Genomic DNA, 13,613 nt, shown 5'->3' with positions numbered 1-13,613 from the left:
ATAAATATTTGTGTACATCTTTCTTGAGTTGCAGTCTTCAAACTCTTAGTAGTTTGCATGATACGTTTTCTGGGATAGTATGCTTTTTCTCCGTATTTCTGAAAAAACGTATTAACAATGTTCTACTGTACTTCCACATCAACATATTCCATGGAGTGAATAAACATACTCGTTTCTTATCTTTAGTGGAAGCCGCCCACAAAAATGAGCTGGCAGGCTATTTGGAGTCGCATGCCCGAAAGGCAAGTATCATGCCCATATTGTTTGTTTGTTTGTAGAACTTGTGCCGCTGCTTCTTACAGAGGTATGTTCTGTGCATTCCCAGGTGAAAATTTCTAACTGGTTTCCAACTGGTCCCAGTCCATCTGGTTTTAGGAACAGATTTCCTGTTGCAACTGGGACCAGTTGCATCTGGAACCAGTTGCAATCCCAGATGCAACTGGAACTCGTTGCAATCCCAGATGCGACGGGGGCCTAATGCGACCCAGTCTCAGACGTCTCTACGAGAGCGTCGGGACGTTCAAGCACTATAGCTAGCTCAAATACATTTGAGTAAATGAGTATACATGGCCGTTAGGGGAGCCCAAAACACTGAAGATGAGGTTTGAGTGCATCAATGTTTATTGCCCTTTGCGCCTTCACTGAATCTTGAATCTTCTCGCTGAGCACGTTCGTCATGTTTTAAGACAGCTGCAGTGGCATTAATACTCTTCTGCCGAGCCCAATAGGCCAGGGTTTCCGCAAAACAAAACATAGTTACATAACAGCTCATTTTTATAGGTGACAAACAAGAGAATAGCACACAGCAACTACAAACAAGCCCAGTAAACTACGCTGTCTTTACCGACACAAGTCTGAGGCGTCAAGGGGTGCTCTCTGCAGCATTAAGACGCAGTCGTGCTGAGCGGAGTTTGATTCCACATGCACTTCGGCACACGATCCGAATACATGCCCACTTGCCGTATAGTAGATGTCAGTTGCATACATCACCAGCCTTTGTTGCAATGAACAGCGAGTTTGGCAGAACAGCCAAATGAGTGAGCGTAAAAATATAATGTTCCGCTAAATGCGTTAGAATTTTTTCATTATGAACGCAAAAATAGCATAAAATCACACTTAAATGAGCGTACTGAAGACGCACCAGGAAAGGGCAGGATTCCAGTTGGTGAAAACGACTTGTAGTCCTAATTGGTATCGACGGGTCCACTTCGCTGACCAGTAAAAGCAAGCAAACTGTCTTCCGTCAGCCCCATCAAGGAAAGAACTGTTAAACAATCTCGTCAGCAATAGTACGCGAAAAATTAATCCTATGTCGAGGTTCTTAAAACAATGTTCCCGCGGAACACGATGAGAAATTGCACAAGCCATCCGCGCGCCATGGCTGCCCTAGCATAGACGGTGTGTGCAAAACTGACGCTTGTTTCGTATCGGCAAATTTTAATACTTAGTACTCTGTTTGCTCTAGAATGAAAAATAAGTTAATAATTTTTAAATTGTAACAAATTGCTTTTCTCATAGCTGTAATCGCCATGCATAGTTTGTGCTATTATTGACAAAATATGTTAACTAACTTCAACGCAATGGCGGCGTAGAAAATGACATCCGCACCCGGTCCGCTGGAGTCGCGGCATGTCACGGTAGTCACGGTCTTCGAAATGGTAGTTCGTTTGGGTGGTTGGGCAAATATAAATATAATGTTACCATGCCCGAAACGCCTATGTCGCAACGAGTTGAGGCAGAAAGAGAACGGGCTTAATAAAAACAAAAAAATTAAGCTGTAACACGAGCACACATGTTTGCAGGATATGCGTGTCGACCCATGCTATAACAGTTTTGAGGGAAGTGGTGTTATTCGCCAGGAGAGCGTCTACGGGCGTTTTCGCATGCAGTGCACACAGTGCGATCGGAATGATGTTCGCCGATAAGCCAGTTTCCATCTAATTTCACATTATGTTCACTTCTGCGCCTAATGACTGTACGATGTGCTGAGCTGCAGCAGCATTTATTTCCTTCTCGACATCCCTCCAAGCAGTAAAAAAACTTCCCATTTGGTTTTTACCCACGACCAGTTCTGCTCAGTTGGCCCTCAATTGGGCCCTTTGTTGGGAACCCACAAATGGAACCACTTCCCATTTGGGCCCCAGTTCCTACTGCTTGGCTCTCGACTGGGAATTGATGTTTCCCAGTTGGTGGCAAACTTCCACTTGGTCCCCAGCTGGGACCAGTTGGTTTCCAACTGGGACCAGTTGCTCCCAGCTGAAACCAGTTACTCCCAGTTGAATTTCCAGTTGAAGATTTTCACCTGGGAATTGAGCACCGGCATTTGCCTGAATGTTATAATGGTTTCAGATATTGCTAGCCAGCTTTAAATTTTCTTAAGAACATTAGTGTCCTTCAGTTACTTTATGTACAGCCTAGACAAAAGATATGTTAGGCAATATGTTTTTTAAAACTTTGTTAACCGTAACTAACCAAAATTTTCTTGTGGTAGGTGCAGATATGCACTACTAATCCCCAGCTACTGCAAATACTGTGCTAGCCAACTTTACCGAGTGTTGGATCGTTAATGGAGAAATACGCCCTGCATATCTGTAGAAGCTGCTATTGCCGATTTTCACGAAATCGACACAATGTTGTGGCAGTGCCGCAAATTAGTCTAAAGGAGGATCGACATGAGCCAAGGCACATTTACTCCATTGCGTGATGTGAAGAATTTTGTTCCTTGCTGTGTCTGTTAACTACGGCATGCGTGTATGGTGATATGGTAGTTTGTTATCCACCAATAGGGTCTGGAAGGTGGGGTGATATGATTTCACTCTGATTCTTCTTGCTTTAATTTCGTCATAGCTTCATGCCCTCGTGGTTGATGGAATCACTCATTCAGACAGGAAGATGGCAAGAATTGAATAAAATCGAACAAAATGATATAACGGCCTTACTTTCATTATGTGCCTCCAATTTCATGTTTATGAACAAAACTGGAGCAAAAGGCACAGTTAATTGCTCTGACAAAACTGTGTGCAGAAAAGGCAACCTCAGTGTGCTCACTTTCCACCTGTACTTGTGGCTCGAAATCTGCATTTATTTTTAAACTAGAAGGAGGTTATCAAAATTCTTGGGCTTGAATAAACACAGAAAGGCACAGCTTTACCAATAACTGAAACCACAGTTAATGGAACTTTTCCTAGCTTGTTTTCTGTGCAGGCAGCATCGCATTCACTGAGTCTTGCTTACCTGTATAGTACTAAATGCAAAAAAATTGTGCTTCTAATTTTGTCACTCACCCGTTGTAGAAGGGTGTTCACTGCTGATGTCTTAATTGTTATTGAAATCTGTGCAAAGCATTGAACAGTCTGCAGCTCTGCTTTCATGCCAAGTATTCTTCAAATGGCAGAAAGCAGTTTCTTATCTCTCATTTATTCCCTTACACTCTTAAGAAATAAAAAACTGGCTCACACAATGTTGCCGTAATCAAGAAGGAAGCGAGAGTTTATCTCGAAATCTTAAAACAAGTGTGATTCTGCTTAGCCTGCCTGCAGGAGTAGTCCCCTGTAATGCTGCCATACTGGATTACTTGAGGTGTCTCCTCTACACTGTGAAAGTCAATACAAATTAAGTCCTTGGTAAAAAAATAAAAAAGGTTTAATCATAAAGCACTGTAGCATTAGCCTTTTCTGAACTTGTTGTGAATGTTTTGAGCTTTGCGCCAAACAGTAAAGTTGCCCACTTGTCCTGACAGCTTGAAGAGATGAAGGCCTTCTATACAAGCATAATTGAAAATGACCGCAAGAGCCATGAGGAAACCTTGGATTCACTGAAGCAGCGGCACCGAGAAAAAATAGACGGTGAGCACCCTTTGTACTCTGCAGTTTTCTGCTTGTGCTTTATACTCCCTTTCATACATAGTAGTAAATGCTGCCAAAGCTCATAGCTTGCCTGTTTACGAGGCTAAGTCCGTGCCCAAAAAGTAGTTCGCCCTGCGACCAAAGTGGACACAGACATATTTCGTAGCGACAAAGCTAAAGTGCCGTGTTTGGCGTCCCATGGACTTTGTTTTACCTCGGGCCACATTTTCGTCCTGCAACTCATCGAAACTTAGTGAAGCATGAATTACATGTGGCAATGTGTTACACGGCTGGGTGTTCCTGCAGGTCAATTTCACTCAATCTGCACCTAAAAAGTACTTTCCACTCAATGAAAATTGTGGCCATAGGGCTTGAACACCTAGTGTATCATAGCTTTGACCAAGATTTTCAATGCTACTGCTTGGTTTTATACCGCCTTGTTTTCGTCTAAACACTCACTGAAGGTTCCAAAATAACGAATACTACATGGTGAAGTAATATGGCTTTGATGACATACTACATAGTTCCACAGCCTCCGCAGTGTTGCCTGCTATGTATATGAAACGGAGTATAGGGAACTAGTTTTCAGGAAAGTAAAGTGTTAACATCTTTATTTATTTCCATGTGATATAATGCCAGATCATGGTTTTGTTAGGACTCTTCAATTATAGATTGATATATTACATTTTCTTTTTTTGGATCCTGTAAGCTGAACACATGTTCCAGCTTTGATTTTAAACTTGATGTTAGCAACATGTGCTTAACACAAAAGACCTGATAATCTGAAACTATTTTACTCCTTCTCTCAATTAAACTGACAGATTTAATGTAATTTGAAAAGAGTGAGGTTGAGCACGTAGAAAATCTGGCCTCTTTCGATGCTATACAGCGAAAAGTGTCATCCATGAATGCTGTTTGAAGTTAGTTTTAACCTGTGCAATCTTCCGCTCTCTTCGTTATGAACTTACTGAATTAGTCTGAATCCATAGCAGCCATGTATAAAAATCTTCCGCTCTCTTCGTTATGAACTTACTGAATTAGTCTGAATCCATAGCAGCCATGTATAAAATGGGACAGAATTTAGAAATTCCAATTTGTGGTTAAGAACAGACCAGCCTTTTTTAATAGTTAGCCCTCTATTGTGGCAGCTGTCAAAATTCATTCATTTGTTTCGTTACACCTTATAAGTTGTCACATCTAATTATTTTCGGGGTCCCAGAATTTAATCATAATACAGGGGAGCCAGGTCAACGGCACATTGCCAATGACAGCGTGCCCTTGTGCTTGCTCTTAATCTGCCCGTTTCATTCTTGATATGGACTGAGACCTTTGGGTAGCAGAGTGTACTCAATGTGAGTGGTGTGTTGCAGCCATTAACGAGGAGTACTCCCTTCAATTGGACTCCATCAATGAAGACCACCAGACGCTCCAGAAGGAACTGGACGAGAGGCATGAAACCCTGCTCCAGCAGTACAAGACACTGCAGCAGCAGGCCAAGGAATTCCAGGAATCCGTGCTGCTCGACACTGATGCCAAGATACAGGTACTTGCTGCCTCTGGTTGGGACTTCTTATTCCATTTACTTGAGGCCCTCAAAGTGCATTCTGTGGAACCCGTGTTTTTTTTTTTGTGTGTTTTTTTAGGTTCCTCGAGCATGTAAATCCACACGTCCCTCAGCCTCCATCTTTCCTCTGCATAAGCTTATGGTATTGTAGTTGCTCATAGGAAACCTCTTCATGATACAGCCAAGCATTATTAATTTGGTTTGGGTATTTTATTAAGGGGCTGTGTGCGTGCATGGTCTTTTTTTTTTTGCATGCACGTTAGGCATGAAGAAGCAGAGACTGAGACACAAAAGCTTCTTGAGCTTCTCTTTGAAACCGTTGGGATTCTCTGTGGCTAGAAAAGATTGAAAATCCATGTCATGCGCTTTACTGTAGACTTCAAAGGTTGTGGACATGATGAGGCGCCAGGTACAAAGATCTTATCGGTTTTTCGTACATCGTCTCAGTGTTTGTTCTCCGCAAAACTCCACTATAGTCTAATGAAAAGACTCTTCAAATCGGAAAAATAAACAGTTTCACCACCACTGCGGCCTTCTTAAACAGCAGTGCCTCTTGTACCGAGGAGTGGATAACTGCAAATAAGAGTTTCTTCATAGATAGCTCACTTGCTGTTATGAATGGCACAAGTTATAAAATATCTATATCTTTTCTTGAGAAAATGTCACACTTTTAGCACTGAGGCTGCTAGCCAAATACCGGGGGGAAAAAAAACTCAACTTCTTTAACTGCATATACGGAACGAAAGACGAGATGCACAGCACAGTACTGTGTTCTGTGTCTCATCTTTTTGTTCTGCTTGTGCGTGCGGGTCTTTCTTCAACTGAATCGATGCAAAGTAGCCCCAGATAGCCATTCTTATACAGTGATTTAAATTATTTAAAAGCAGGGCACCTGTACTAAAGTGGTACTTTTTAGCCTAGCTGTGCTAAATTCAAGTTCCATTGCTTGTCAAGATTCTTTGCTGTGTATTGTGTTTGGCGCAGTTTTTTCACAAATCTGACAACTCTCTGGAGTTATTTGTGAGGTTGATTACCACAGTAATGTCTCCAGTGAACATTAATTGCCCCCTCCTCCTGACAATGCCTTTCTGCTGGCTGCTTAACTTCAAATTATGCGTAAAAATGCAAGGTGTTGATGCTACTCTGTTCCAGTGGCTTTCCAAGAAAAATGCTGACCTCCAGAAGGAAGTGGAGAGCCTTAACGTTGTCCTTGAGATGCGTGCTAATCAGATACAGAGCCTGCAACGTAACACGCTGGACATGGAGCGAAAGGCAAGTGATGCTTTGTTGTGCGACAACTTGGATAATGAGCCCACGTGCACTGCTTCTCCATCAACTTCCATTTCCTATGACTGCGGTGCTGTTATGTGGCTGTGTGCAGTCATCATGACATGCTGTCATTGACGAGCGCGACGATCACTTAATCTTGAAACTTGAAACATGATGGTCAACTCATAAATTTCTTTCCTTTTTCAGCTAGGGAATCCTAAGAATTAAATTTTCTGGTTTTATCATATCGCTGTGTTTTCTAAACTGCCACAGGAAAAAGGGCTAGAAATAGGGATTTTTGGGGTGTAATTAAGGTAATTTTAGACTGTGGCATAGAACATCACTGCACTGAGAGATAGAAGAGGCAAATCCGTGAGGTGAAGAAACGAAATAGGAGTACTCTGCCTGCAGTTTACTTTCTGCTTGGATTTTTGTTTTCCTGCTATATATTTTAACAGCACAGCTGTGTGTAAGTGTGCAAGTGTATTCAGTTACATTTGCAGTTGCACACTTCTCTAGCAAATTGACAAATTGTTACTTGCATGAGCGAGGTTTTACTCATTGGTTCATTTCAAGATAGTGTGAATTGTTGGTGAAATGGCCATTGTCACTTGTTAACTGTGAGACAATACTTGGCTGCCCAGGAGGAGGAGCTGCATCGATGTAAAGCAAAGATGGATAAGATGGAGGCTCGTATTGAAGACCTTCAGGAGCTTCTAACTGAGAAAGTCAAGCTACAGAGGTGAGCACCCATGGTAACACACTGGTAGCATAAACTTGTTCAGTTTCCATTACAGTTTGCTCATCTGTACCTGTTCGTGCTCTAGTTTTGAACTTGGATATATTATTATTAAGAAGGTCTTAGGCAAACCTTGGTGGATCATTTATTTGAATGCGTTAGCATTTCTTTGTTGCTGCTGATTCTGTTGCAGCAGCTAATGCCCATATATGCGGAATTGGTCATTCTCCACATGCATAGATCGCTGGGAGTTCTTATACCACCCCTGAAGCAGTGGTGCAGCAGTCAAGCAATGTGCCACCGCCCCAGTAGGTCACTGTTTAAAACATACCCATCGGCGGAGCTTGCGAGACCCAAGGTGCTCTTCCCGAGCAACCTCCCACGAGCAGTCATTACGTTAACTGCGTCCTGCCACAGTGGGAAGTTTGCTCGCAGTCCAGTGGGCAGGTTTTGATGTTTTCACAAGGTCACACGTGATGGCGGTTGCCTTTTTCACTTGCATAGACCCTTCTGAAGCTAATGCATTAATAAGTTTAATGTGATTTTCAGTGCACAAGGTAAAGAAGCCATCTGGCACAGTGGACACATCCCTGTGTGCTATTTTGTCCTGAAATAAAGCCAGGACTTAGTGAAATGTTCTTTGGTAATGAAGTTTAATTCAAACCTTTTGCTGAGATGGAAATGGACAGAGCTATGAAGTTGCACAGGACATGTCACCTTAAATGCATGGCCTACGGCAAGAACAGTAGTGTTGATGCATTGCACATATGCAGAGAGCATGTCAGCCACTTCCAACAAAAGCAGGGCACTGCCCGAAAGAAAGGTTACCCGTCCATGTTGTGGAGCAGATTGTTTGAGTGCTTTGTCATTGAGAACTTGTATGTGAGGTCCGCAGCGATTGGCTAGGAAGAGCTGAGCATAGTAAATTGCTGCGCACATGAATAATTTCTTTTGTTAGGAACAAGTCTGGGAAGTTCTGGCTTTATAGCAAATCATGCGCTAGAGAAAGCGTTCATTTTGTGCTTTGTGCTTGTGCAGGGCATGACCACTTTTTTTTTTTTTTTTGAGCATGGGTCACTTTTTCACATGCTCTGTGGCTAAGGGTGATATGCTCAGTACGTGTGATTATCTTGCCCGTCAGCGTGCAGAATTCATGCCTGACATTGTAGGGAACTGCAACACGGCAATGGACCTGACGCAATGTCTCAGTGGCCTTGGTGTTTGGCTTCTGATTCCAAGGTTGCGGGTTCGATCCCAGCCATGGCAGCCGCATTTCGATAGAGGTGAAACTCAAGATGCCAATGTACTGTGCGATGTCAGTGCACATTCAAGAAACCCAGGCAATTTAATTTAATGTGGAGCCCTCCACTGCAGCATCCCTTATAGGCCGTATGTCGCTTCAGGATGTTAAACTCCACTATTTACAATTTTTTATGCGACATGGCAACAAGGTCGTACTTGTTCAAGTTTATTTTACACTGCACGTTTGCCTTCATCTTAAAACATTGGCACATAACTGCAGTGCACCAGCCAGTCTCATGATGCAAACAGCTTCCTCACCTGACCACCCTCTGTCATTTCCAGCCAATTGTCTGTGGAGAATGCCAAACTGCGAGAAAAATCGGAGAAACAGAACCGCCAGCTGTCTCGACTTGACATGCACAATGAGGAACTGAAGTACAAGCTGCGCGAGAGTTGCAGCTCACCCATGCGTGGTAAGCAGCAAGTGCACTCGCCCAGTAGCAGTGTGCACAATAGCAGCAATTTTTTCCAAGTTAGCACTTTATTATGTTCTCTCCCATCATATCACAGGTAGGCCCGCGTAAGTAGCACATTCCTTCATTTTATTGTTTTTTCATTATCTCAATGAAGTTGCAACCTCCTCTTTTATGTTATTGGCTTTTGTTTGGTGAGAGTATTTTGTTTCTACAGTGAAAGCTCGTTAATTTGAACTCTGTTAATTCGAACTGACGCCTTGGTCCTGGCACAGCACTGTGTATTTCAATGGGGGAAAACTCACAATAATTAGAACAAGGCAGCATCCGCTACAGTTAATTCGAACTAGGAGCCCCTGGCTGACACCGTCCCTCGTAGATAGAAGTTGACCCATAGCGAGTACAACGCGCTGTGAATTTACTAGGGATGTAAAATAATGAAAAGGAAAAAAAGCACACAAGGCTGGTGGAGCCCGCATGCTGAAGCAGGTTTTCGTTGCTAGAGCGCTTGCCCGCGCCACCGAAGCTTCGGCGCAAGCCGTTCCAGGTTTTAGTTGTGCCGCGGTCGCTGGGTCGTGATCACGTGGTGTCCACAACGCAGTATGGTGGTTCAGGCGCCACCGTGATGCCTTTTGTTGGTGCTGCGAGCTATGTGGACAGCAGTGTGGAGGCGTTGGAGCCCTGGAATGACGCCGATATAACTGAGGCTACATGCTGTCAGCAGATACAGGGCTCACGTGCGGTGAGCACAGCCGACAGTGATGAGTCCGACGGATCGAGTGGTTGAGCATCCGCCTCGCATGCTGGAGGTGCGGGGTTCAATCCCCACTGCCGCCGGGTACCCACCGGTGATACAATGGGTACAAGCTTTCCCCTGGTCTCGTACTCGGTTTATTTAGGGTGAAATGCTTGGGAAATGGGTCTTTGACCCCACCTTGAGAAGTCGAAAAAACCTTGTGTCATGGCGCTCTTTGGCCATAGATGCCCTTGCGCCATAAAAATCCATAATAATCATTATCAGCAGTGACAAGTCCGACTGCAGCGACGAGCCTATGCCACGGCCAAGTGCACGTGAAGTAGCATGCTGTGTTATTCATAAACAAGTACAAAGGAGAAATGCCCATGGGCTGCAGTACTGGGAAGGATGTGTGCAGTGATGTATGGTATGTAATGGAGATGGCTACCCACAGGGGCGAATTTAAAGGGGAAGTTTGTTCTCTTCTCTCCCCCCTCCCCCATTCCAATAAATTTTACATTGTGTCAACGAAAAAAGTCCTAGAAATACATGGTTCATATGGAACCACCGCTTCCAGGAATGACCCATAAATCTGCCTCTGTATTTGTAATGAAAAAATGGTGAAGCAAGAGGAGCATGTGGAAGGCTCAGTCAGGCTTGATGCGACGTGAAACCCACCAGTTTTAACTGCGCTGTAGTTCACGATTTATATCAAATGAGAGCATTGCAACATGGGCACCAAACATGCAGGAGCCCTTTTGTGAGCACTGCTATTTCAGTTGGCAGCTTAACTTGAAAGTTTTCAACACCACTAGGCTTGCACTGCTGTTGAAGTGAGCCCCAGCAAGATGCGTTTTGTTTTGTGCCACTGTGAACACTGTACACATGCAGCACTGCAGTGCAAATGCGCGATAATTGGGTACAACCTAACTCTGCAGTGAAGTCCTGCCCACATTCAGGACTGCCACATAGAATTCCTTCACGTCAATTAGTCCGTTGTTAAATCTTTTCTTAGCAATAAGCTAAACACAAGACGAAATTACCAGCAGAAGAATTTTGATGCCTTTGTCATGGTTGATATATCCAAACATGAAAAGATGATTTCGTTTACTGCTCCAATTGGTCACCAAAGTAATATGGGATGCTGCGGATCACGGCCCATTAACACCGTATGTAGAACCACCATTATTACCTATAGAACAAGTGTCTGGCGTTACATGTTTAGTCCCAAGTAATTAATGAGCAAATACCTCCCCTCCCCGTTTCTTTATTTTCTTGTATCTGTTGTTTTTGAGATGTGCACAAGCTTATATGCGTGTCTTTCTGCTCTCTGGAATCTGAGCAGCTGTGTCCTGATGTCTTGCCTTGGGGCTGGGTTTATTTTTGTTTTTGCCACCTCTTCCTTCAACGTTTGCCGTTTTTTTTTTCTCTATTTGAAATGCCAGACGGCGGTAGCCAGCTGAGGTCTCGCAACAGTCCCCACAAGCGTTACTCAGTGGCTGACCCAACGGCCATGTCACAGTCCTGGCACGCGGCTGAGCATCGGTCGTCTCCTCGTGCTGGCAATGGCGGTGGCAGGCTGCTGGGTGGAGCACATGGGTCGCACCGGAGCAACCAGAGCTCCTACTCGCTTCCACGTGGATCCACAGAGGGTTTCCAGCCCAGAATGCGCCGCAGCATGTCCGAGACCTCGCCGCCTCAGGACGCATGTGTGCGGCAGCTTTTTGCCTCTTTCACGGCGGACAGCGGTGATGGCTGCGCAGAGGACTCGTCGGCCTTTGAAAATGCCCCCTGCTCCCAGGACGATCTACTGCGGCTCACATGGGTGAAGGAGGATGGGGACCTCCTTCAGCAGCAAGATGCCGCAAACCAGAATGCCCCTCGTGCCGGCTCGTCCTGACAAGGCGCGGCTGCTGCACGAGGTTGTTCAAGCCCGGTTGTGTCTGCTTCTCAGCTTCCCAGCCCAAGGGGTTCACGAATGCCGCGCTTGAGAGTCGCCACAACCAGCTGCGCTGCACCAAACAAGTCTCCACGCTGTTCAGCGGGGGAGGCAATGGCCCCGGATGAGGACGCTGCGGATCATCGGGAAGTGAGGCCGATGCTGACAGAGGGGCAAACTAGGTGCGGACATACTTAAGCACTACTTACAGGCTGCCATTCGGCCTCTGTCAAGGAGCCCTTTCTGCTTTGCGACCCTCTTCACTGGTTTGTGCATTGCTTTTCGTCTGCTCCATCCACGAACGCCATGGCCACGGGCTGCTAGTCAAACTGGTGTCTCTGCTCCCCCAGTTCATGCACTGTGTTAGTTATTGTTTGTTAGTTGACTGTGTGGATGTTTGAGTTTTGTGACTGCAAGTTCTCTTAGTGTGCGTGTGAGTGTGTGTGTGTGTTTTTTTTTTTTTATCTTCCAGCTTTCGTGCGTGGTGTGGAGAAAGACATTGTGGGACCATTTTGTTGCAACTGAGTTGCCTCTATGGGGTGAAAAGGGCTACCAGAAATGCATGTACGCCATTAAAAGCGGCTTTCTCAGGTGCTGCTGTAGGGATATTCGTCTCTTTCAAAGCTCTTTCTTTAAACAAAGAGTAGAAGTGCATGTGTGTTATATTTTTTATATCCTTGTGATAAATGTTTTATTCGTATATTAAAAGCCCTGTTGTTTTTGTTTTTTTTTGTTATATAAGCAGCATTGGAGATTCTTTCTGAACAGATCGACATTCTTTATCCATTTAATGATTGCACTCTTAAATTTTTTAGGCTGCTTATTTTAGTTGTCATTTTTTCTAGCGTTGTTTGAGTTCCTCATGTGAAAATAGTGCTGCTGGTATGTTGAGGCTGTGATAGCTGGTGTTGAATGCTTGGCGCATACTTCGGCGGAAGCACCGTTGCAAGCTGTGCTTTGCAAAAGTTATTTACTGCAACGTTGCTTTGACATTTATTTTAATCTATTGTGTGGAGTTGGGCAAAATGGTCAGAGCTTAAGTGTATAACTGCAAGTTTATATATATATATAAATATATTGAATGCTCCCTAGCTCCATTTTCCTCCCCTAGTTATGTGCAGCTATATTTACAAGAGCATGCACTGTTCCACTGTTTTGCACATCGGCAAAATAAAACCTCAGACCACATTTGTCCTGTGGAATTATTGGCATGCAAACTTCTGACATGCACTTGCATTTGCATTATGCTTTCTTAATATCTTTCTTTGGCTTTGCTCCACTTGGTTGGCTTTTTAAAATGGTTTAAGATTTGTGCAAGAACAATTTCAAATTTGCTTTTGCAAGGTGTTTATCCTGACATGATGGCAGATGCACTTGTTTTGGTAAGAGATGCTTCAGCATGCACACAAGAGATCTCTGACGGGTGGCTTCTCTTGTACTCTTGGCAGATTTTGTCTTGCGGCTTGGGTTATGTTTTGTAGCCTAGTTTGTTCATTTGCAAACCTTGGTGCTCGATTTAGTGAAAGCGGAGTAAAAATCTACAATGATTCTTGAAATGTGTTTCAGCCGGCTGGTTTCACCACTTCCTTGCAGATTGTAGTGCTGGTTTGGTCAATGCAGTAGGCTTCCTTTTGTGGCCATATTTTTGCACAGCAATGGTTTTACATAACACTCAGGGTGAGATTTGACTGTGCAAGCCCTAATCTCTGTCCTGGGGCTGGTAAATGGTTTTACTGAGCGTACAGACATTTTAATGTTGACCTTAGACATGTAATTTCATGCATTGAGGTGCTTGTGTGGCTCGTA

General features: G+C 44.1%; 1 protein-coding gene across 5 annotated transcripts in view; it reads left to right on the top strand.

The window, feature by feature from the left end:
• Positions 1–12,997, top strand: part of LOC144128997 (uncharacterized) — a 103,242-nt gene extending 90,245 nt beyond the window's left edge. For all 5 annotated transcript variants that reach the window (XM_077662855.1, XM_077662854.1, XM_077662851.1 and 2 more), the window contains 7 exons: positions 187–242; positions 3,740–3,845; positions 5,216–5,388; positions 6,562–6,681; positions 7,323–7,420; positions 9,002–9,132; positions 11,314–12,997. In XM_077662855.1, coding sequence (XP_077518981.1) covers positions 187–242; positions 3,740–3,845; positions 5,216–5,388; positions 6,562–6,681; positions 7,323–7,420; positions 9,002–9,132; positions 11,314–11,768 — 1,139 coding nt within the window. In that variant the 3' untranslated portion in view covers positions 11,769–12,997. The remainder of the gene's footprint in view (positions 1–186; positions 243–3,739; positions 3,846–5,215; positions 5,389–6,561; positions 6,682–7,322; positions 7,421–9,001; positions 9,133–11,313) is intronic.
• Positions 12,998–13,613: the final 616 nt, after the last annotated feature.

Source organism: Amblyomma americanum, chromosome 4, assembly GCF_052857255.1.
Source record: "Amblyomma americanum isolate KBUSLIRL-KWMA chromosome 4, ASM5285725v1, whole genome shotgun sequence".
In the NCBI taxonomy this organism is placed as follows: Eukaryota; Metazoa; Arthropoda; class Arachnida; order Ixodida; family Ixodidae; genus Amblyomma; species Amblyomma americanum.
This window is presented reverse-complemented; position numbering and strand designations above follow the sequence as displayed.